Raw genomic sequence first — 24,830 nt, forward strand, 5'->3', positions numbered from 1 at the left:
TGCATCAGGCATCTGGCCCATTGTCCATTTAAAGTCCATACCAACCTAGCGTACATTCCTTGTACACGCCTTTAAATCGTCTCCCTTTACCAGCTTAATGCCTGGTGGTTATGCTTCATCATTCACCACTGCGTTAACATTTATGTACTGTAATATGCATATTGCTCTGGTGTGACAATTGAGCAACATAAGCGGGGAAACACTTCATCTAACAGGATCTGAAGTCCTCTGTGGCTTCTGTTGGCAGCTGGATTCTGCCTGAGTGCCCTATATCTGAAAATGGGGCAGGGCTTTCTTTGTTCCGCCCGTTTGAAACTTGGATGCAAAAGATGATTTTCGGTGATATACTGCAGTCCAGATGATGGCCTAGTCATATACATTTGCTCTGCAATGCAGTGCTTTGGTCGCTGTTCCACTCACACAATAGAGCTGCATCTCTTCCAACTTGGCCCCCAAAAGGTCAAAGGGGAAAGAGAGTATAACCGTGTTTATACAGACATACATATTTTCGAAGAAAGAAGTACATTAAGCCCTTGACTACTATTAACTTCTGAGTACGAAAACATGTTTTTGGGATGGAACCAATTTTGGCTTCTCTTTGGAAAACAGAACCATTTATCGCTCCTTATCAAAAGGACAACGTTTGGCAAAAGGCCGGGGGGGTAAACATCCTCCCTCTGAGGCCGGCTAATGAGGAGAGGAGGGTCTTAATCCAGAGTCAACCGGGCAATCACTGCAGCTCACACACACACACACACACACACACACACACACACACACACACACACACACACACACACACACACACACACACACACACACACACACACACACACACACACACACACACACACACACACCACAGGCTAAAGGTCTTTGCATATCCAAGTCCGATTTTTCCAGAATCCGAATTTAGGGATCTCGAAAGCGGTGCAATGTCAAAACTCGGACTAGGTGTGCGAGGTCCATTCCGCTTACATTTCAAATGGCGTGTCTCCTTGACTGTGATTGACTCGGTCGGCTCAACCCGCTAGTGAGCTAGCCCTGTAGAGTACGATGCCCCCCTCGTGTCCCACGCTACATCCCCCTTCCCTCTCTCTCTCTCTCTTTCTCTTCCAGCCCGCCGACCACCCGAACCAGGAAGCCCATATATGTCAATGTACATCAAATTTGATGAATTCATCTTTTATTCACCACACTTGCGATAACCTTTCTTTGTAGGAGCCTGTCTGGGTGTGAGCCCAGGGCAGGCCCAGCCTGCGGTACACACCTGGCAGGGACTTTACCCTTTGTTCCCTTGAGCAGAGGAGAGACAATGGAAGCCTTGCACAAGCACGAGAGTGGAAGTAGGGTCTCGGCGAGCACGCATGGGCCGGGCCCCGGGTCCGAGGAATTCCCCCTGGGCCTGCCTCAGCCTCAATGTGGCCACTCCCCCCCCCCCCCCCCCCCTACACACACACACACCCACACACGCTCACACACACTGCCTGAGCCACCATACTGCCGTCATACTGTTGCTGTGCTGTTCGTGATATGAATATGACGGGAAGACTGCCCTGTGTACGTGTGGCTGTCTGTGACTGTGTTTGTCTGTATGTGTGTCTGTGACTGTGTGTGTCTGTATGTGTGTATGTGTGGCTGCCTGTGACTGTGTGTGTGTGTGGCTGCCTGTGACTGTGTGTGTGTGTGTGTGTGTGTGTGTGTGTGTGTGTGTGTGTGTGTGTGTGTGTGTGTGTGTGTGTGTGTGTGTGTGCTCGAGCGTGTTATTCTCTTTGATGCAGTGTGAGGTGTCTACTGCTTTATTGCTGCCACTGGGCTATGCCGCTCATTTCCTCCTCCATAGGATTCAATAAATCAGACAGCCCCTTCTCCCCCTCTCGGCTCCTTATCTGATATCAGACACACACACACACACACACACACACACACACACACACACACACACACACACACACACCCAAACACACACTCCACCCTTAAATCTATGCACACTTCAAAAGGCAAATGAATGCACTATCTGCACTCAACACTAATCTGCATTTAGGAGACAAGGTGGAGCAACACACACACACACACACACACACACACACACACACACACACACACACACACACACACACACACACACACACACACACACACACACACACACACACACACACACACACACACACACACACACTTCTGTTAATGCAGAAACGTAATCTGCATAAGACACAGAGCTAACATGCATGAAGGACACCGCTTTTGATGGACCGGTCTTTATGCGAGGACGCACACCTCCGAGCACACAAACACACACATATACACACACTCAAACAAAGGACGCGCTTTAGGGATATAAGCCCTAACACGTTTTTGTTGAACAGTTGTGGACGACTAAAGTAGATATGTACTAGGAGCAATGACATCACAGGGGAATTGCCTCTGTGATGTATTCTGTGGCTTATTATCTGATGTGCCAAGGATACACATCATCTCCGTCCTCATCACGGGGGGGGGGCGTGGGGATGAGCGGGGGAGTCGCAGCGGCGGGGCTAGTGAGTTTACGGCCAAAGAGTTGAAATGATAAGGTTAAATGGCAGCACCACTGCCTCCCGTGAAGCTCCCGTCCGAAGGCTCCATCGCTGTTTGCATTGCACAATGGAGCCAAGTGCACACATGTCTTTTCTACTCCAATAAAACCAGACACAGTGGATTCACAGCGTTCACGGTTCTCTACGCTGTTCATCGGTAGGGTGATAATCGCTATGTATTTCTAATGACAGGTTATATGTTTGCTACCATTGAAGAGGTCTTTGGTGAAACCTTGCTTCAACGTCTCATGAGCATGAGTGATTGAGTGTGTGTCAGTGTGTTCCTGGAGTACGAGCGTGTTCTTTAGACACACATCCTTTGCAGAAACTGTGACCACCAGGCCGTGTGTGTTGACGTCGAACGTCAGCGAGCCGAAGAACCATGATCTCTCTGTGTGCATGTGGGCTCTGGGAACCTTTCACCCAAACTTTCACAAACACGTGCACGCACACAAACACACACACACACACAAACACACGCCCTCTTCCTCCGCCACCCCCATACACAGTATACCGCCACCACCAAGCCCCGATCACCATCATCACACACACTCTCCCCTCCGTCACACTGCTCCCACCCCTAACACACACACACACACACACACACACACACACACACACACACACACACACACACACACACACACACACACACACACACACACACACACACACACACACACACACACACACACACACACACACACACACACACAGGTGCACCACACAGACCTCATAATCAAAGCCCCATCCCGCGAGGGTCCAAGTGGGCTCTCTGTAGTCATAACAACATACGCCCTGGGCCCTTCAGCCGGCTGCTCTTAACCGGAGCTGCCGGGTGGGTGCTGGTGGTGCTGCTGCTGGTGGTGCTGGTGAGGAGGTCAGTTTCCCTCCACTCAAGAACCATGACTTCCTCTGGTACCACTCTGTCTCTGTCTCAGATGCAGCTGCAACGTGTGTGTGCCAAGAAACTGAGTCCCTCTGGGAGGAGGAGGGGGAGGAGGAGGGGCATCTGTCAATGGAACCGCTACCTTCGTCATCCTCATCATCATCATCATCATCGTCGTCATCATCCGCACCCCCAGATTTAAGGACGCTGTACAGCGACTCCCCTCCTGTTTCGGTGGTCATATTAGATACAACCGTGGTTTTCTGGAAATCAACAACAACAACTGCAAATGCTCAAGTTCGGCTTGTGTGTCAACACGCCACTGTGCATGCTCACAGATGGCTGAACCCCATCAGTCAAACAAACACGCCTTACAGCACTCACCCTCGTGAGTCACGACCTATTGAAGTGTTGCGCGGCACTCGGAATACTGATTGATTAGACTTCCTGTATAACAAAGCCCCCGCCTTCACACTGAACTCGAACTGCGACCCTCGGGCTCTGAGTTCGTAAGCGGTCGCAGCGGCGTGCAAATCTGAAAGAAATCGGTCCTATTTCAGCAACTATTTTGTATTACCAGCAAATATTGAAAATCGGTCTAAACCCTCATTATCCTTCATAATTAGTCATACAGTTACAGCCACGAATGAATAATAACTAATCAAGCTCTAGACTGATTCTGCGTGCATGGCCATGCGTCTCAGAAACAAGTGTGCTCAGTTGATGGTATTCTTAAAGGTCTGCATTCCTACAAGTGGAGAGGCATCTTGGAGGAATATATTGAGCTCCTCAGCAAGCAGGCTGGCGTCATGGAAACCAACTTGGAGGCGGGGCACTACTCCTCCTGGGCTAGACGCGGCTAGCCCAGGACGGTCCGCGCGTTTGACCTGCTAATATCAGCTGGCCGTGTTTCGACTCGGCACTGCGAAAAAAGTGCCAATGGAGAAAGGCTTAATGAAACCACTAATAATTTGGGGCAGAAGGCGCAAGGGTGACGCACAGCCAGCCGTAGGTTGCCGGGTTGAACCCCAAGTGTCTGAGCCGACCATTTGGCCACTATGAGCGAGATTCCCCCTGACCCTTGGCTCCTGGTTGACATGTATCTGGACCGACGTTGAGTCTTAACGAGTAAACCGCATCACGTTCAACCGGGCTCGCGAAATAAAATGTTTGTCTCGGGGCCCTCCATGAATAAATGCAGGAGGATTAAGATGCAGCGGTGGCGAATGATTGGCAGGTCGTACTCCCTTTGATCAGAGGCCCTAACGAGGACGTCTGCCCGGGCTGTGGCTGACTTCCAGAAGATCAAGATCCAGGGGATCAAAGCAGGAACCAACGCTGCAACAAGACCAGGAGAAAGACATTCTACCAGAGCGTATACATTAGTTTCATCATGAAATAAATATGTCCTTGAAATTAAACTCTGGCGTGTCATGTAGGATAATGTGGCTGAAGTTATAGGAGGATGGGAAATATCCTTTGAATTAACTCTGGTACTGTGTGGCTCAACCTTTGGGGTCGACGCCGTCAGGGGTTTGAATCCCACCCATGCGTACAGCAGCAACGCTCTCAGGGTTACAGGTTTGATTCCCACCCATGTTAACAGAAGTAACACTGCCAGGGTTAGGGGTTTGATTCCCACCCATGTTAACAGAAGTAACACTGCCAGGGTTAGGGGTTCGATTCCCACCCATGTTAACAGAAGTAACACTGCCAGGGTTGGTTAGGGGTTCGATTCCCATCCATGATGACAGCAGTAACACTGCCAGGGTTACAGGTTTGATTCCCACCCATGTTAACAGAAGTAACACTGCCAGGGTTAGGGGTTCAATTCCCACCCATGATGACAGCAGTAACACTGTCAGGGGTTCGACTCCCAAACATGCTAACAGCAGTAGCATTGCCACAGGTTCGATTCCCATGCTAACAGCAGTGTGTTAAGAAGTTACAGATCTTCATGTATTAATCTATAACAAAGCGTAAAGTGTGTGTAGCCTCTATTTACCTACTCTTAATAAGCTCTAGTTGTGGATGGATGATCAACAGACGATGACACCACTAGTGCGATAACCGGTCCTCTGTGGGAGGAGCCTCCATCCTCGCTAATCACACACATTAGCAGGTGGCGAACTTAATTAGCAGGTGCTTTTAGGATGGGGAATAGATCACACAATTTACTGCATGAGTAACCCACAGACACACACCCACACACACACACACACACACACACACACACACACACACACACACACACACACACACACACACACACACACACACACACACACACTAAGAGGCCAGGAAACACATGAGCACACAAGTCGCCTTATTTATTAATAAATATATTTCCATGCAGGATTCCTATTGGATGACAGCTCTTTGGTAGCACTTCCTCATTGGACGACAGCCCTGTAATGTCAGCTGGTTATTGTTTTGTCCAGGCTGCGTTGGCCCCGGGCCAGGAACCCACGGTGAGTCTGTGATCGCACAGCACACGGTGTCCTTTGTTGTTGTCTTGTTGTTGGGCTAACTGATCCGACACTGTCAGACCGACAGACAGGCCAACAAGCTGTGAATTGTGCGTCACTCGACAACAACAACAACAACAACAACAGCAACCCACGGTTATTACGACACAAAAGAGCCCCCTGTGCCTCTACCATTGGTTGATGGGAGCCATGGCTTTCAGACATCCCCCTCCCCCACCTCCCCCCCTCTCCCGCCTCCCCCCTGCCCTCTTCCTAATGCAGGTTCATTCCATGTTGTGCAAGACTGATTGGCATCGTCTCTTGTTTGGCAGGGGGAAAACTATTTGTCGCATTTTAGGGACAGATATCCTATAGACGTGCTGCCACTAATGAAGATCTCTGTCTGCATGGTCGTGGACGTCTATGGGCGTTTCAGAGAACGACAGAAATGTCCCTCGTACAATGCTGTAAAATAGATCCGGATAGGACACATACTATTGTTATTATATCTATATTGTTAAAAAAGTAAAGAAAAGCATGTGATCTTTGCCACGATCAGTGGAGGTGGTTAATATTTGCAGTCACTAAAGCACATTAAGAGCATAATTGAGGACAGTCAATTATACAACTCTAATGTAAAAGTTACTAAAAGCGTCTTTGGATTGGTGGATTTGTTTGAGAGACAGAAACGTAAAAGATGTACTGCCACCGAACCATGTCATTGTGCTCAACTGTCCATTGTGTCGGGGCGATGGAATTTGATGTTTGCACAGTTACAATGTTGCTTTTGCATTTTTGCATGCACTTCTGTTTTTTCGAAGTGTTTGAGAAAAGTAGCTTGTTTGACCCGTCTTGGCCACCCTACTCTAGAGACGGTGACCTGTGTACCCTAAGCAGATAACCTTTGACCTCAGGTGGCTGGGTCACCAACAAAGGACAGCGTGAATGTGTGCAGCCAAGTGCAAAATCGATTCAATTGAAGACATGGCTAGCTGTGCAAATCATGTTCAGGTGTGTGTGTGTGTGTGTGTGTGTTTGTGTTTGTGTGCGAGTGCGAGTGCGAGTGTGAGTGTGAGTGTGTGTGTGTGTGTGTGTGTGAGTGACTGAGACTATAAAACTGAGACTATAAAACCAAATCAGTGGGTATTTGTGGTGTATTTGTGCGTGGGTGTGTGTGTGTGTGTCTGGTTGATATATATAGGTCCTGATCCCACATGGAAGGGGCAGTGTTGACCCCCCAGGCAGCAGTGATCCCCCACACCCCCTACTCACACACACTCACAAACACCGTCTCGGGATCTCTCTTTGGCTTCATTCTTGTGACCCACATTTACGTTATAGATACGTTATAGGTCCCTCCGTGTTCAAGCCTTTTGGGCACACACACACACACACACACACACACACACACACACACACACACACACACATACACATACACATACACATACACATACACACATACACACACACACACACACACACACACACACACACACACACACAAACGTTCCTCCTATACCTCGATTGACCGATTGCCGGTTAACACAAAGGACTTTAAGCTGGGTGGATGGATGGAAGTTGGATGGATAGATAAATGGATGATGGAAGAATGGAGGGATGATGGATAGATGGATGAACGGAAGGAGGTTAAATGGGGTGTAGATGTTGCTTAGTTTTATTATTGTCATTACGCTGACGTATGTGTGTGTGTGTGTGTGTTTTTAAAAGAAAAAAATGTTTTACCCTCACTGCTCCTTTTGCCCGCACTAATTCACAATACCAATGCTTCTCTTCAATTACCATTCAATAATTAAAATGCAGTAAGATCAGCATGACCGACCACATTCAATTGGAAAACTTCTCCGCACACAAACACACACAAACAGGTCCCCAGAAAAACAAAATGAATCAGTCGGATCTCAGTAGATTTGACCACCACAACCATAGAGGTAACAGGGCTAACCTATAGGTAGACAGAGGCACCATGAGAGAGAGGGGGAAGGGAGGAGGCGACGTGTGGGCAGTACTCCATAAACACACATGTGCACATACGTGTGCACGTGACTTAACGATTGGCTTGCTTAAAATGATGTTTGTGAACGTCCTAATGAGCATGGGGAATATAGCACGGCTTAATGCTTGGAGGTCCTCACTTAGCCATGAACAGGACTGTGTGTGTGTGTGTGTGTGTGTGTGTGTGTGTGTGTGTATGTGTGTGTGTGTGTGTTAGTACATGTGGAGTAACATGTGTTTGTGTGTGTGTTTGTTTGTCTGTGTGTGGTAATACGTGGACAGTCACGTGTGTGTGTTTGTATGTGTGTGTGTGCCTGTTGACGTGAACAAAGGCAGCGGATAAGAAAGCCAGAACGACCTTTGCAGAGTAAACATCTCTCTCTCTCTCTCTCTCCATCTCCCCTCCTGTCATTCTCTCCAATCCATTTTTGTTCCCAATCATGCTATCTCTCATCTCTTCCTCCCTCCTCCTCCTCCTCTTCCTCCACCTCCCATCTCCATAGCTCAATGCTCTCTCCAGCTATACCGCCCCATGCAGGAGCAGCCTCTACACTGGAAACAAAGAAGCAGACCGGTCACTAGCAGACATCTCCAGCAGGTGCTGCCCCAACGTGACATGATGGTGGATAATGCATCCCAAGGGAAGGGAAACAACAGAGCGCTCTGAATAAGACAGTGAACGTTCTGCTGTTTCTGCCGGTAGGAATCCCCCGCGACGCACAGAATGGACTGAGGACCGCTTATGGAACCGACAACCACCGTTTGTTGCTCTGACTTTGCGTGCAGATTCTGTTATGAGCGTTTCACTCCGAGGTGAAAGGTACTGGGTTAGATCCCCAAGGTCTCCTAAGAGAGCGGTTTCCATCTCGTTGGAGAGGAACATCTGCTGAACGACTCAGTAGGAGACGGAAAAGGGCTACCTCACAGAGTCCAGTCTGGGAGCTGGTCTCTGTTCCTCTGCGTGGCTGTCCATTCACTGCAGGCATAATCTGCTCCTCTCACTCCTCCTCTTCTCTAGGGATAGGGCTTCATCCTCTGATCCACCTTCCGCGCGCGTGTGTGTGTGCGTGCGTGCGTGTGCGTGCGTGCGGGAGACTAAGGTGTCTGGCTGTGATGTTTAGTGACGAGGAAAATGGTGATTAGGAAGGTCATCAGAACCACACGTCTGGGTCCGCTCTCTCTCTCTCTCTCTCTCTCCCCCTCTACCTCTCTCTCTCCCCCTCTCCCTCTCTCCCCCTCTCTCTCTCTCTCTCTCTCTCCCCCTCTCCCTCTCTCTCTCTCTCCCCCCCCCCCCTCTCTCTCTCTCTACCTCCCTTTCTCCCTTGGCACACGTGCTTAACCAGCCAGATAATAACAATGAACCATCTACAGATGAATACATACACAAACACACACATACACGTCCTTTAATCACCAGGGGCCTGTATTTATACCTCTTGCTGCTCGTACCACAACACACCACACAGACACACACACACACAAATTCCCAGTTGGAGGTGTAATTGGGAAAGGGGCCCTGTTCGCCGGACTCCACGTGTGTATCGCTCTCCCGGGAATACTGCCGGGGGAGGGGAGCGCCTGGAGGGGAGTGTGTGTGTGTGTGTGTGTGTGTGTGTGTGTGTGTGTGTGTGTGTGTGTGTGTGTGTGTGTGTGTGTGTGTGTGTGTGGGCACTCATAAAAGCCCCAGAGATTGATCTGATGGAGCGCAATATAAAGAGCGGGAGATGTTGGGGGTGGGGGAGAAGGGGGGAGAAGGGGGGAGATGGGGGAGATGGGGGGGGGTGGGGGGAGGGCTATCAGTCTCTCCATCAGCCGTCCCCACAGCCTGGGGGCAGGACAAAAGACTTGCCGTCTACGCACACACCAACACACACACTCTCACACACACATACACACACACACACCCTTACCTAAACGCCTTTCACTTGTGACTCCCCCCACCCAACCACCATGGCCATAAGCGTGAGCATGGGTCAGAGAAAGAGAGAGAGACGGAAAGAGAGAGTGAGAGAGAGAGAGATGAAGAGCAGAGAAGACAGAGGTTGAGGCTGAAGGGGGAATCCCTCTTTGTTGACCTCAGGCAGTTGGAGTGCTGGCTCAACGGCACGCGGGTCATGATTTGATACATTTATGCTTCCTGTTCGATTTAGGTTTCAAACTGACCTCCTTTAGATCAGATTCTCACACACACACACACACACACACACACACACACACACACACACACACACACACACACACACACACACACACACACACACACACACACACACACACACACACACACACACACTTTCTGCAACCAATGTACTTCTTGTCCAAATCTAACTTCAAGGTGCCTTTGCTTTGACAGAGGAATTGGAAATAAACAGACAAAGAGAGTGTGAGAAAAACTAGAGAAATTGCGAAAATGTCTGAGCTTGTTTAAAGGCGTATGGGTGTGTGTGTGTGTGTGTGTGTGTGTGTGTGTGTGTGTGTGTGTGTGTGTGTGTGTGTGTGTGTGTGTGTGTGTGTGTGTGTGTGTGTGTGTGTGTGTGTGTGTGTGTGTGTGTGTGTGTGTGTGTGCACGTGCGAGTGAGCACTGGGGGAGGTCTATGTAATTATCATCAGATTAATTTACTGTCTTGCAGCACTGCTTTGTTAACACACCAAGCGTGTCTTGGATACTGAGTACGAGAGAGAGGGGGAGAGAGGGGGGGGGGAGAGAGAGAGAGAGAGAGAGAGAGAGAGAGAGAGAGAGAGAGAGAGAGAGAGAGAGAGAGAGAGAGAGAGAGAGAGAGAGAGAGAGAGGGGACTGTTTTACCGCCCCTAGATCTCTCCCGCCTGCCTTGAACCATGACAACAACTCTGCAACAAAGACATGAGAAACACTCTGCACACACATGCAGTCAGCCTGGTCCAACGCAGTCAGCCTAGTCCCGCAGCGCTCTGCTACCAACGGGCTAACCTGTGCTGCACTAGCACAGCCCCAATGGAAACCTAGTCAAAACGTAAAAGACAATAGGAGACGCAAACGCGGGGGTCGCCCCCCCCAGCCCCATGGCTGTATCATCCAGCAGATTATTAGAATAATGATATTAATTAATGTGATAGCTAGCTTTGAATATATATATATTAACATACTTTAACATACTTTAAATTATACTTAGAAAGATATTTGGAAGGTACGTAGTGGAATCATCCCTCTGTGATGTGTTATGGTTTTTTAACGTTTTCTTAAACCTGTAGTCCATCGCTTTAAATAGGCTTTAAATAACAGCATAAACATCATTACCGTTATTAACTTACCGTCATAACGGTGGCATATGTCACCCTCATATCAAATATTCATATTCATCCAATATTAATACGACAGCGTTTCACAAAAAGTGGCGTGCGATTAAAAGCGAGAGTAAAACACACCCATCATGTCGACAAACGAACACATGTGGGCGTTTAGCGTCGGGGCGGAGGCCATTCAGCAGAGCGACGTGGCACAACGGAGATCTGAGGTAATGGGAGCCGACAGCTGCACGCCACGGAACGGCCCGCCGTACCTTATACATGATTCACTGATTACTAGCACACGCCAATACGCTCCCGGAACGACGACAACAACAACAACAAGAGCGTACCAAGCGAGGGGCGGGGGTTCCCCAGAGGAGGGAGTGCACGTGCCACGTGCCCTAACCCTAACGTCTGGGTACACTTGTGCTGCTGTTTGGCAATGCTTAAGGGTTAACCGCACAACTATGGAACAACACAAACGCATGCACATAGACACACACAGACACACACACAAAACACGCGTGCGCGCTCACACACACACAGGCTGACACTTGGCTACCCGCTTCCCTTCACAGTCAATTTGAGGACGCATTGTGCACACAAACACACAGACACACACAGACACACAAACAAACACACACACACACACACACAAACTCGGGCAGGCTGGCAGGGAGAGGAGAGGAGAGGTGAGAGGAGACAAAGGAAGTGGGGAGCACAGAGGCAGAGAGACATGTAGCGCGAGTGGGGGGAGGGAAGGGGGAAAAAGAGCGGGAAAGCAGCGCCGAAGAGAGCGCTGGGAGGCAGAGGATGGAGAGGCTGAAGGGAGGTAGGGGGAGGTCGTGACGGAGAGAGACCGGGGATGGAGAGACGGCGAGGGGACGAGGTGGAGAGCCTCAGAGCCTGGACAGCAGAAGAGCACGTGTTCAAGTGACGTTTGTTGAGGTATATCGTGACGCCTGTCGGAAACCCGATCTGTTTTAAAACACGAGCGATGTTTAAGATGCAACCGACCGCCGCACGGCAAGCGCATGGGAACAAAGGGGAACGCTGAAGCCAGTGAACGACGGACATTGAGAGAAGGTTGGGAGATGGTGCTTCTTGGGGTGAGGGAGCGACAGAGCGAGGTAGAGTGTGTGTGTGTGTGTGTGTATGTGGTGGAGAGTGTGCCTTGCGGAGCAAGAGAGAGAGGGAGAGAGTGTCCATCGCTGAAACAAAGAGAGAGCTAGAGAGAGCGAGTGCGAGAGAGACTTGCGGAGAGAGCCACTACAACCCATCGATGAGGAGTCAAAGCTGAGCAGCTTCAGGAATAACCAGTGTTTACAAAGATGTCAACGGGACCCCATGCATTATGCATGCTCTCCGAGCCCGTACGGGAACGCATATGCGTATGTACTAGCGTGTGCTCGTGTGGTGTGCGTGTGCGTGTGTGTGTGTGTGTGTGTGTGTGTGTGTGTGTGTGTGTGTGTGTGTGTGGGGGGGGGGGGGGGGGGATTGTTTACTTCAAACTACTACTACTGCATTGGAGCTGTCATAACAACTGCCACCGAGTATATAAACCATATTACATTTTTGAGTTTTGAGCAGGGGGGGGGGGGGGGGGGGGGAGAGACGCAGAAATAGAATAAATAAGCAGGGGAGGACGGAGGGAGAAGGGTGAGGGGATAATCAAGGGGAGAGAAGAAGAGATCAAGAGAGAGGAGCACAACGTGAGAGGAGAGGGGGAGAGGAAGCATAAAGGAAAGGCCTGGAAACACATCCATTTTCAGCCCGCGTTGAGGGAAATTGCCAAAACGATCATGCTCCTTGCAACCACACACACACACACACACACACACACACACACACACACACACGCACACACACACACACACACACACACACACACACACACACAAACTAACACACACACACACACACACACACATACACCCACACACACACACATACACACACCCACACAAAGCCAGCATTGCTGAATTTGGCAGAACACTGAAATCCCGCCCGACCCAAATCATGCACACACACACCCACTTATTCCCAACATAGGGTGTACAGGCACACACAGAAACACACACACTCACAGGCCAACTCCCAATTGGAGTAAAGTTCAGCCTTCAAAACAAAAACAATCTTGCCCACAGATGCTGGCGGTTCCACATGACCAAAGCCACAGGTCTGCTCTATTATCAACAGAGAGAGAGAGAGAGAGAGAGAGAGGGGGGTTACGGGGCCACTAAGCCAAGTGTTTTAGTCCTTCTCTCTGTCTCTCTCCCCCCATCTCTCTTTCTCCCTCACAAGAAAAATCTCATGATGTGCTGTGGGTTGTCGTAGCGCACCAGACCAACCAGGAGTGTGTGTGTGTGTACCATCAGATTGCAGTAAAGAAGCTAGAGAGGATAGAGACAAAAAGTCCCTGAAGAACGAAGGAGAGAGAGAGAGAGAGAGAGAGAGAGAGAGAGAGAGAGAGAGAGAGAGAGAGAGAGAGAGAGAGAGAGAGAGAGAGAGAGAGAGAGAGAGAGAGAGAGAGAGAGAGAGAGAGAGAGAGAGAGAGAGAGAGATCCTTATTGGGCAGAATTATATATTATAAATGTTGACTTTATTTCATTTGAAGGGTTGGGGTACATTGGGCTAAGGGCCAATTATAGGGTTGGGCACATGGTTTTAGACAGACTCCAGCTGCTCTTAACTGCTTGAGTCTGAATAAAACCATGTTCTCCTCGCTTCAACTTCAAAACCTAAAACATTGGGGCAAAAGACAACAATACAAATGAAGCCAATGTGGAATCATCACTATTAGTTCAGTTTATCTAAATGTTCAGAGTTTTGGATAAACTCTTCTATCCACACAACCAAATACCGGTCAGCACAATGGCCACCATATTTGTCTTTGTCACGTTTGTCTTACAAACTGGCAAGCAGATGGACAATAGAAGAGCCTTAAACCGTGGTGAAGGAGCCCGCTGGTTGGACGGTTCTGGTCTGGTGACTCTTATTGGACGTAATGGCATGGCTTCTCTATTAGATTAGGGAACATTAGTTCTTCTGTTGCTCGGTACAGTGGAACATTTCACGTGTGCAGGATTGTCAGCAAATGGCTGCTGCGGGATCATGTAGTGGTCGATATCTGGCGAACCTATAATTCCCCGGCGCAGCGTCTATGTTGAAATGAGAGGGGTATGGATGAGGTGGAGGTCGGTGGGATTGGGCGGCGGGTATCAATGTGCGGCTCCTTTCGAAGCAACTTCTGAAACCAACTGTTTCCTTTTGTTAGATGTGTCTAAAATGTTGACTTCATGGCCGTCGCATTGCGGTTCTAGAGTTTGCTATTTCTGCTATCCAACCGTCAAAAACACAGGATATTTCTCTAGGGTGATATTTAGTGAAGCGTGAAATAAGTAAAATGCAATTAGTGTCATTATCAGTGTCATTTATCAGACACCAAAAATACCTAATCACTGCGGACCATGGGAATCGAACCCTGTCGACGCGGAGTGGGAGTCACGCAAGCTTTTGTTCTCCCCCCAGTCCCCTCGTGTGGAGATGGAAATGACATACCACTGTTCTAAACACATTGCACAAGCCTCCCGTGTCGCAGCAACATCATTAATACATCTGCCGCAGCAGATGCACATTCCACACACACCACGCAGATCTGAAACCTCAGCCCGGGCTAATTGTTTCACACATGTTTGCATGACTTTTGTAGGAAGTAGCAGGTGTACCGGTCTTCCTGTGTGGTTTCTAAGGCCATGTTCTGAAAGGTCATTTGCTCAACAAGCCAACACTTTTTCCTAGCCTGATGAGTTGCCGTTCCGCTTTCCCCCTTGGCCCCGTTTTCTTTTTGTTGTCATGTTATTGATTGACAGGACTGAAGGGCATTCTGCCAGCATCCAAATTCCAACACTGGCAGGCCAGCTTAAACTGAGAAAATGGCGGCATTGGCAGGTGTCTGTGTCTGTGTTGTCGTCTCTGAAGACAGGACTCAATGGGTTGCGTGCGGCCGCGAGTCAGGGGACGTCAAAAACACTACTTCACCAGCTTTGAAGGACGCAACCAGGGAGGGACGTGTCACCGTGGTTAGAGGTGACGCAATTGCTTTATGCGACACACCATGTCACATCTGTCCGACCGGATCGGATCTGAGAGACTGTGTGTCTCGTAAAAAGGCGGATAAATAAAGAACAGCAACAAAGTGTTGAAGGGGCTGGGGGGGGGTTGATATTTTCACTGAAATTAAATCAAAACGATGGTTAAAATGTGAATACAAGCTCACCAGAAGTACGTTTTGATGAGCCCCTCGAGACGCCAGTGAAGCACAGGTGACTTCTCAGGTCATTTGTCTTCATTCTGGGATCTCGATTGGGGTAGGCTTTTAGATTATTATTTTTCTACATTTTCTTCTTTGTAGAATAAGACTTTCCTTCTGCCTGGGGAATAGAATTAGAGAAACCTTAATATCGCTCTTTCCCTAACAATATGTATTAGGGGGTGGATGTTAATAAAGTTGAGAAAAAAAAGACATTTCCTCTGCCTAGTCTTGTCTCTCTTTCTCCCTCCCTCTCTCCCCCTCTCTCCCCTTGTTCGCCCCACACTCCATCCATCTCATCGCGCTCCATGTTGAAATCCATGAGGTGAGCAGATCACCTCTCCGTGTGGTCTGTGTGAGAGAGAGCTAGCATGTTGTTCCACCGGTGACCCCGTGCACTTCAGTTTAGATTCCACTATACCACAATTTTTTGGGCCGCAAGGTTTTGGTCTCAATGATTCATGCTTTAAAGGACACTACCATGATGTTAATCAAGAACGGATAAAAATGCATCATGATATTTATTTCAGCCAATGGGGTGTACTGTGGCATATTGGTAGTACCATGGCACGCTATTCAAATAAACCTTAAATAAATGAAAAAAATATATGAAATTAATAGAGTGGCACGCACACGTTAAAAAATGCACACACGCACACGTGCAATCACTTGGCCCGCCTCTCCTCATATTCTGGCAAAGAGCGATAAAAACGGATGAGCGACACCCAAATTAAAAGGGGAGCCGCCACTGTGACACCCACACGCCGTGCACTTAATTAGTACATCTCCGCTTTAATTAATAAAGCCCCTCAGAGCCCCGACAGAGATCAATAATTCAAAAAACGCCTCAGCCAAAGACGAGATGACACCCAATTGATGGCTGTAATTAGAAATGCGTCGCGACTAGAAAACACTCGGGCTTGTTTTTAATAGCTTATGCTGGAGGAGATATCACCTAACCCCCCCCGCCCCCGCCCCAACCTCTATTCACTGAGCCTTCAACCCCCCCCAAATATTTCCATATCTGAACCCCAACCCTTCGCTTACCTGCAATTAGCGTGGTAACACGCCTCGGAGGGGCTGTAATGGGAAAATGATATTCTCACATACCGTTTCTCTGTCCATTGTTGGTATGTGCCTTTCCTTGACCCCCTTGTGGTAGTCGAGGAGGTCTCTGATAAGGTATGGTTACTTCCCCCCCTTTATGGCATTCTGAGGAGTTCCATCAATCGTTGACTTCCATATGATTAACCAATACTATAGTTTTATTGGGGGGCAGAGCTGATCTCTGAGACCTGCCTGCCTGCCACTGCATCTCTTATCGATGCATTGGACTTCTCCTTGCGGAACTCCCATCTGAGGCCTCGGATTATTGAATGTTTGTTTGTGTGTTTATTGCTTGTTTGTTGTATGTTGTCATATGTTTATTACCGGTACTTAAATAAATTAGCCCGACTGTTATAAGTTCGGATGCCTATTTATTCTTAAACAGTTTAGACAGAAATTATTGACCTGGCGTCGTGGTCCAAAATTCCCCCCACAGGACCTATTGTTTTCTCTCCTCTGCTACATGCCATTGCCGCTCTTTCTCACACCACTTTCCTGTCCGTCATCACTGTTCAGTCTGCAAAGGCACAAAAGTCCATTACAAAAAGATATAATGATCATTCTAAGCGATGAGGTCTGAAATGTACAAGTCAAAGAACACCTTTGGCTGCAAGCCATGCGCCGTCTTTTTCTCGTTTTGCATAAAGGGCGGAAATATCATCTTTCCACCTTTATGCTCGTTTGCACCTCGACTGTGGCGAGCATAATGCCCATAATTCCGTCCATAGTGTCGATTAGAGCTAGGTCCTACCACCTCGCGGCCATTAGCACAGAGTACCAGGGATTAGCACAGCGGAGAAGCCCCATGGATCGGGGGTGACATCAACAATGCCTAATAGGTCACATACACACGCCATACACACACCATGCATAATGAATAGCAGTGCCCTGGCTGTCTGGGTTGATATAATACGTACAGAGATTTCCTCCGATAATAAGCCTGGAGCGTTGGGGAGCAGGGAAGGATTCCGTTTGTACACAGCTCCGGATCGATTCTCCAGATTGATTTATCACTTAGGTACTGGCACTGGCACATGACCCCCTTCCCCGGCCTTCCTACCGCAGTAAAGGCAGTCTGTTTGCAACATGTTTGCTGATTACTGCAAAACAAGTGACATGGATTGTTACCTCAACTATTGGGGTGAAATGTCGCCAGTATGAATCAAGCCAACAGGTCAATAGTGGCTCCTGAATTCTCTATTATCAATCGGGGCTTTGACACAATGGAACTTTGAGGTCTGTGACACAATGTACTTGTGGTTATTTGTTTGTGTGCGTGGTTATGTGTGTGTGTGTGTGTGTGTGTGTGTGTGTGTGTGTGTGTGTGTGTGTGTGTGTGTGTGTGTGTGTGTGTGTGTGTGGTTCTGTGTATGCGTGTGGTTACGTGTGTATGGTGGTCATGTGTATGTGTGTGAGTGTGTTTGGTTACATGTGTATTTTTGGTTACGCGTGTGTGTGGTTACATGTGTATTTGGTTACGTGCGTGTGTGGTTACATGTCCGTAGTTACGTGTGGGTGTGGTTACGTGTGTGTGTGTGTGGGTACGTGTGTGTGTGTGTGTGTGTGTGTGTGTGTGTGTGTGTTTGCGTGTGTGTGGTCATGTGTGTGTGTGTGTGTGTGGCAAACCTCCTCAATTCCCTCAACATCGGCAGGCTACGTTTACCTCACGTAATTAATCCACCAATATGCATAGGATGCAAACTTAACTTTGTTTCCCCCGCTCCCACCAACAATCTCAGGGGGTGGATCTGGCAGCAGCACTCCATGAAGCGGTGGCGTAGTAAAACAAAGTGAAAGATGGCTTTAGTGAAGTAAAAGAAGATGGGTAAGATGGGTAAACATGGACCGGCACTGGGCTCAGACCGACTCCCCGGCATCGGAGGGAGAGGGGTCCTCCGTGGCTCAACGGAAGCCTGGTGCCTGAGCAAAATGACCCCTATAATACAGACCCGTGAGAAACCGCTAGCCAATTAGAGCGCTGCTCTACAGCGGCGGGGTGATGCTGTAGGAAGGACCATGGATTGCCAACACGGAGGGGAATGGATAGGAAGGAAAAGCCTTTTTAATAAGGGATGAACAACGGGGAAAATATCACAAGAAGCTTCTTGTGTCTTCGGCGCGTTCTTAAAATATGTGTCCGGGATGGATGAGAGTTGTGCAGCCAACGCTAGGGAAAATAGATGCATTTGTATGTGAGGGAGTGTTGCACGACGTGAAAAATGAGGCGCAGGAGGTTTTGGCAATAGACCTTATACCGCTAGATGTTGTCCTCGCGCATGTTGGGTTTTGGCAGCTGTACATTAATTACTAGTCCATTTTCTACTGGTACCTCTAAACAAAGAGCTAGGCAATTCCCTTTCCTTTAATCATAATTCTTTCTTCTTGCTTTTCATTGTTAAACATTATTCCAACACTGATTGGCGGATTTGCCTGTCAGTGCCATGGCTTTGTCCCAGCTTTCCTGCAGTTTAACTAACAGGTTCAAATCAGACTGCATTGCACTCTGTTATTTTCTCACTCAATTAAATAGTTCAACCTCAAAACCAAGAGCAACATTTTTTCAGGGAAAACCGTGCAGGATAATAACAAGCCTGTTATAGTATGTGGTAGGAAATGTTCCCTTCATTTCATAAACAAGCGCCATTTTGTTTGGTGTTTTGAGCTGCACGCTATTTTGGCAAAGATTATATAGTTTTACCATACACTGCATGCCAGTAGGCTCCAGTCTGTAGTTCACTCACCCCACTGAGTTTCAGAAACTGAAATGCATGTAGAATGCTGAAAACAAATAACATTTTTATGTGGTGAGTTTGGTGGTGAATGTTTGTTTGTGTGAGAGAGACCAGGATATGTAATTGTCGGCAGGGTTTGCCAACTCAAAAGCTAACTCTCTTCCGCTTTCTATTTTTTCTTTCACTGTGTCACTGCGTCACCCACAGTCGAACAGAGTTAAAAAAAAACATATCCCAACTAAGAAACCAACAGCACTGCATTGCAACTCAAACATTACGGCTGCATGTTTTGACTGCTTTCCGGACCTCATAACTCACCACACACAAAGTTATGAATGTACTTGTAAACACCTTTTATACGACAACATGGAAGGGGAAGCTAACGCAGCAAGTTAAGAAGTCGCGGCGCCACTTCATCAACATACATTGTCATCTTCGATTCTCTTGTTGTTCCAATCGGCCGAGCGTTTTCGTCTTTGAATGCTGAAAGACGTTGTCCGCAGACCCTCTCCGTGACCCGTCTCCGCCACCACCCCGGTGAGCTGAGCGCATGCTGAGCACAAAGGTGTCTGCGTGTGGGGGGATAAAGCTGATCCACATCAGCAGGATGACGCATTGGCAATGGGCTTTCACTTCGAGCTGGACGATCCTTGATTCTGGACCCCTCCACCCAACCCATGTCCTCAGTCTACCCATAAGCCTCGTGGAGCAAAAACATCTGCCTGAATGCATCAACAGGAAGGGGATCTATGCACGCTGTCTGAGCCATTGGTTTCCCCGAGTGTGCGACACATGGTCAACACGGAACACAGAGGTCGCTTATCATCATCACCGTCAACAACCACAACAACAACAGCAGCAATCACCAACAGTACTTCTCGGGTTGCTTTTAACCATCCCTACTTTGAGGTCCAATCCCTCTTCTTCGCCACTGATTTTCTTTAGAAAGTGAAGTCTACACTTTTGTGGCCTTGGGTGTTTTCCAGAGAGAACAAAAGGTGGTGCCGCACCACAATGAAACAGCAAAGTGCCCGGTTATTTTAAGAAGCAGCCTTAAGTACATAAGTCAGCGATGGCAGGCCGGGCGCTCTTACGGCCGCATGCAAGCCACACAAGAACTGGACCCGTGGATCGGTTGTTTCTTTGGGAGGTTTGAACAAAATGGACCAAACTTTTCTTTTTTTTAATTTCCCTCCTAACCTAGGTTATTCTTCACTTCCCCTGGTAGCAATTAGCCTCCATAAGGCTATTCATCAAACTGAAGCCCATTTGTTTCCACTGGTCTGTCCTGGCCAGCTTTAGTTACGATTGACTGTTTCCTGCTTGGAGACGGGGGTTGAGGAGGGGGGCTCTTACACAAGATCTTGAACAAGCAGCTGGCCTGAGAGACCTCAGTCTGAAGACCACGGAGGGAGGGGGCTGAGGCATAGGACGGCCCAAAGGGGGCCTAAAAAACTATTAAGAAAACTGCCACTGCAACGGATTCCAAGCCTCAATATTGAAAGACGCAGCATTCTAATAAACGATTCGATGGAAGAAAGAAAAAATAAAACAGCATATCGGCAAACACAGTGGGCTGCCGGATCGATCCCGGTGGAACGGTTATTGATTAATAAAACAGATTTGCCGGGGGTTTGACGCTTTGCGGTGTGAAGGCCGTTGCAAACAAATACTTTGACGACTACAATGAGAGGCAAAACAGATGTTGTATCACACAACCCGCCACACACACACCGCATCCTCACAAAGGATGCGTCGACATGAAGCACTTTGACACACTTATTGTTTTCCCCCGTTCAACCACACAAGTTGCTGTTAGCCCCACCCCCCCGCTGTCTCCCGGTGAGACGGGCCGCCGCTGGTATCTGGGTTACCGGCAGAGCCATCCAACAGACACACACCAGACACACCAGGCACCAGCAGGAACACAGCCTCAAGGTCAGACGGCTCTGGGGAGGGAGGGCCGGCAATGAAGAATACAAGGAGGAAACACGCTCAGACGTTCTCCATATCGCCACACGCTAAACACTGTCACAACACACACACACACTGATACACACTCCCTCATCCTTACTTTCTTCTCTCAACCCTCCTCTCCCCAAACATATCTCATCTTGTACCAACAACTCCTCTTTCTCACTCCCTCACACCTTTTTGGCCTCTCTCTCTCTCTCTCTCTCTCTCTCTCTCTCTCTCTCTCTCTCTCTCTCCAGTAGACAGTCGGGAGTGGAAATGGGTCACAGGTGTGCAGAGGATGAGAGTCAAGGATCTTAATCTACAGGCAATAATGGCCGAGCAGCGTACTGGAGAAGCCATTAAAGAGAGAGAGAAGGGCCTCCACTTAGAAATAGAGACGCTTCTAACGGTTCCAACGGTTCTGGGTGAACCAAGCTGAAAAAGCTGTGTTTTGTTTGATGTTCTTTTTCAGCACCTTAAACTTAAACTTGAGAAGTGTACGAAGCAGAGTTAACGAAACAATTAACCATACGAATCTATTAAACAGGCATTATTTTATTATTTTCATTTTAACTAGAACCACTCTTTAGGCTACCGTTGTACTCATTTTATCTTTCACATTTTTACATCAAAGCAGCACCAGATGCTATGAGGCCAAGCATTGCTGCCAACTCGTCATTGTTGTCAATCACACACCGCAAACTAGGACTCCTCCAGCAGAGTCTCTGCACCACACGGGGGCTATACCTATACCTACAGCGCACACACTGCTACTTTGATGTCGGGCTCGCAGAGAGGATGGAAGGCTCTGGAGGAGGGATGGAGAACACGATGGGACGTGATGCCTTCACTAGCAGCACCGCACTGTACGACTGGAACCCCCTGACAGACCCTGTCAGGGGGCACTGGGAGAAGTGGTCACCGAGCCGTCTGACGGCTAGCACATGCTTTCATGCTAGATGGCAGGAATGTTCAGAAAAAAGGCATTTCATGTGTCGCATAGGATTCACGAAACAGCAACATTATCTTTAATTCAGCATTGTATTAATTTCAACAAATCATATTTTTGGTTTTGCTCGTCGGCATTGATTGGCTGTTGCTAACAACAATGATGCTGGCTTGGAACAATTACTATTTCAAATGTTTGAGATAAAGGTCACTGCACCCGAGCAGATTGGATTTAGCGATTCATTCATATTAGGCCACTCCTTCCTATAAAATATTCAGTATGGATCATTGAGGTTATATAATTGAGATCAAACTTGATTTAGCCATAATAAATTATTTCAATGAGTTCATTGAGATGAACTCCAGAACCGAGATTGAGAGAATCAATATCCCATCCCGATAATAACAATATAGATATCAATATCATAACCTTCCCTTTGTTCACCGAGACCATCACGGCAGGGGGCTACACAGTACACACAACCACTGCTACGTCCCATTAAAATAAATGGGGTTTTAAAAGAGATATTTCTTCTGAATGGGCGACAAGAGAGGGGATTATAGAGGAACCGAATCAATGACTTGAAGGCGTTTAACTGTAGGATGTGGGGCAGGGCGAGAGCTCAGAGTGATGGAGCAGTGGAAACAGACAGCTTTATATTGTACTTTCCAGCTGCCATTGACCCCTCCTTATCGGGGAGCGGACAGTGCTAAGTGATGGGGAGGACAGGCCTGTGACGCCCCTCTGCTTCATAAGGGATTAGTGTGTTCCATTAGTGTATTCCAGCATGCATCGCTTTCTTCTTCTGTCAATGGCATGATCAACTGTATATTCATGTCCTATTGCCGTGGTGAGAGTGGATTCGTGAGATCAATACAGCGAGAGAATGAAACGGTTGTACTGCGCGGCTTATGGTTTCATGTGTCGACGCAACACGTTTTCAATTAATAAGAAATGTGCCCATTGTTTTCGATCCCGGTTTTAATAGGCTAATGCGCTTGAATCTTTTGCCAGGGTTGTTGCTGTAGTGCTGATATAATTTGCTAAATGGCTAGCGGACTGGGATCTACGTGATTGATATGAACACACAGGATGAGGTCAGGGGTTTCAAGATCACAGCTTGTAGTGATTAGACAATGCACCAATTTGCAATTAAGGAAATCACCAGACAAACATCATTGTAATAATGACTAACGATTTGTGCCATTTAGTGGCACAGGTTTTTCAGAAAAAAGACGCGAAGACACATTTATAAAATGAAAACATTTGAATTATTAAATCATCAATTCATAAATAAATAAAACACGTGTACGCGGCATGTAATTCTGGGAAATAAAAATAAACACTGATTGATGAATATTGTGTGACAGTAAAAGAGGCCTCAAAGTGAAAGGCAATGTTTGCCTTTCTTTGTACATGCAGTCATGCATGAAGGGACGCACGCACACGCACACGCACACACACACACACACACACACACACACACACACACACACACTGACCTGGCATGGGGGACGTCTATGCTGGAGGAGACCACTTTGCGCTTCTGCTCCAGCAGGGACACGGAGCGGGCGTCGGGGTCCAGGGGCCGGCCCGGGCGCTTGCCCTCCGCCAGCCGCTGCTCCTCAGGGGCCTCTCCCTTCGGACCCTCGCCAAACCCATTGTTGGAGTTCTGCTGCAGAGAGAAGCCAAGGGTTTTACTACTGGAGTGTGTGTGTGTGTGTGTGTGTGTGTGTGTGTGTGTGTGTGTGTGTGTGTGTGTGTGTGTGTGTGTGTGTGTGTGTGTGTGTGTGTGTGTGTGTGTGTGTGGTTATGAGGGGGTTAGCAATGCTAATCCCCTCATAAAGATCTCTCTTATTGGAGATGCTCACTGCATAGAATAGTATGCAATAATCATAATAATGTTTTCCCAGCAGAGTAAATAAGTGCAGAAGAGGAGATAAGACACACACCTGTAGGCACCGCGTCAACACTCTCACTCTCTCACTCCAGACGAGGGAATGACTGAATATTTCATCACCATAAAAAACGCAGACCGACAGTGAAACGTCAGAACCGGCGACACGTCGCTAGTTTGCCCACAAAAGAAGCTAACCTTGCTGACGCTGTCAGCACCACCACGCATATACATTCACACGAAGACGTGCACGTATCCACACACATACTCTGAGCGTGTAACTTGAACCAATTTGGAGAAAACAGCGTGTTACACGTGGGCGTCTACTGGAGCCATTGGCCTGACCTTTTTTTATTTTTGTGTGTACATGTTTGTGTGTGTTGTGTGTGTGTGTGTGTGTGAAGGGGGTTTACATGTAGTGTAACATGATTAGGCTTGAAGGTAAGTTAATCAAACACACTCCCACATGCACACGCATGCACACGCTCACACACCGATACCGACATGCACAATCAAATACCGTCCCCCGTCCCCTCACAAAACACACACACACACACACACACGCACACACAGACACACACACAGGGAACTATCTAGATAAGAGTCAAACTGCAGGCTGGATTACAACGGCTTGGGGGAGATTAGGCAGGATTGTGTGTGTGTG

At 48.1% G+C, this 24,830-nt stretch overlaps 1 protein-coding gene across 1 annotated transcript in view; it reads right to left on the reverse strand.

Moving 5' to 3' along the window:
- znf704 (zinc finger protein 704) overlaps positions 1-24,830 on the reverse strand; it is a 49,592-nt gene that overhangs the window by 19,207 nt on the left and 5,555 nt on the right. The window contains 1 exon segment of the mRNA XM_060042966.1: positions 23,772-23,941. Coding sequence (XP_059898949.1) covers positions 23,772-23,941 — 170 coding nt within the window.

Source organism: Gadus macrocephalus, chromosome 22, assembly GCF_031168955.1.
Source record: "Gadus macrocephalus chromosome 22, ASM3116895v1".
Lineage (NCBI taxonomy): Eukaryota > Metazoa > Chordata > Actinopteri > Gadiformes > Gadidae > Gadus > Gadus macrocephalus.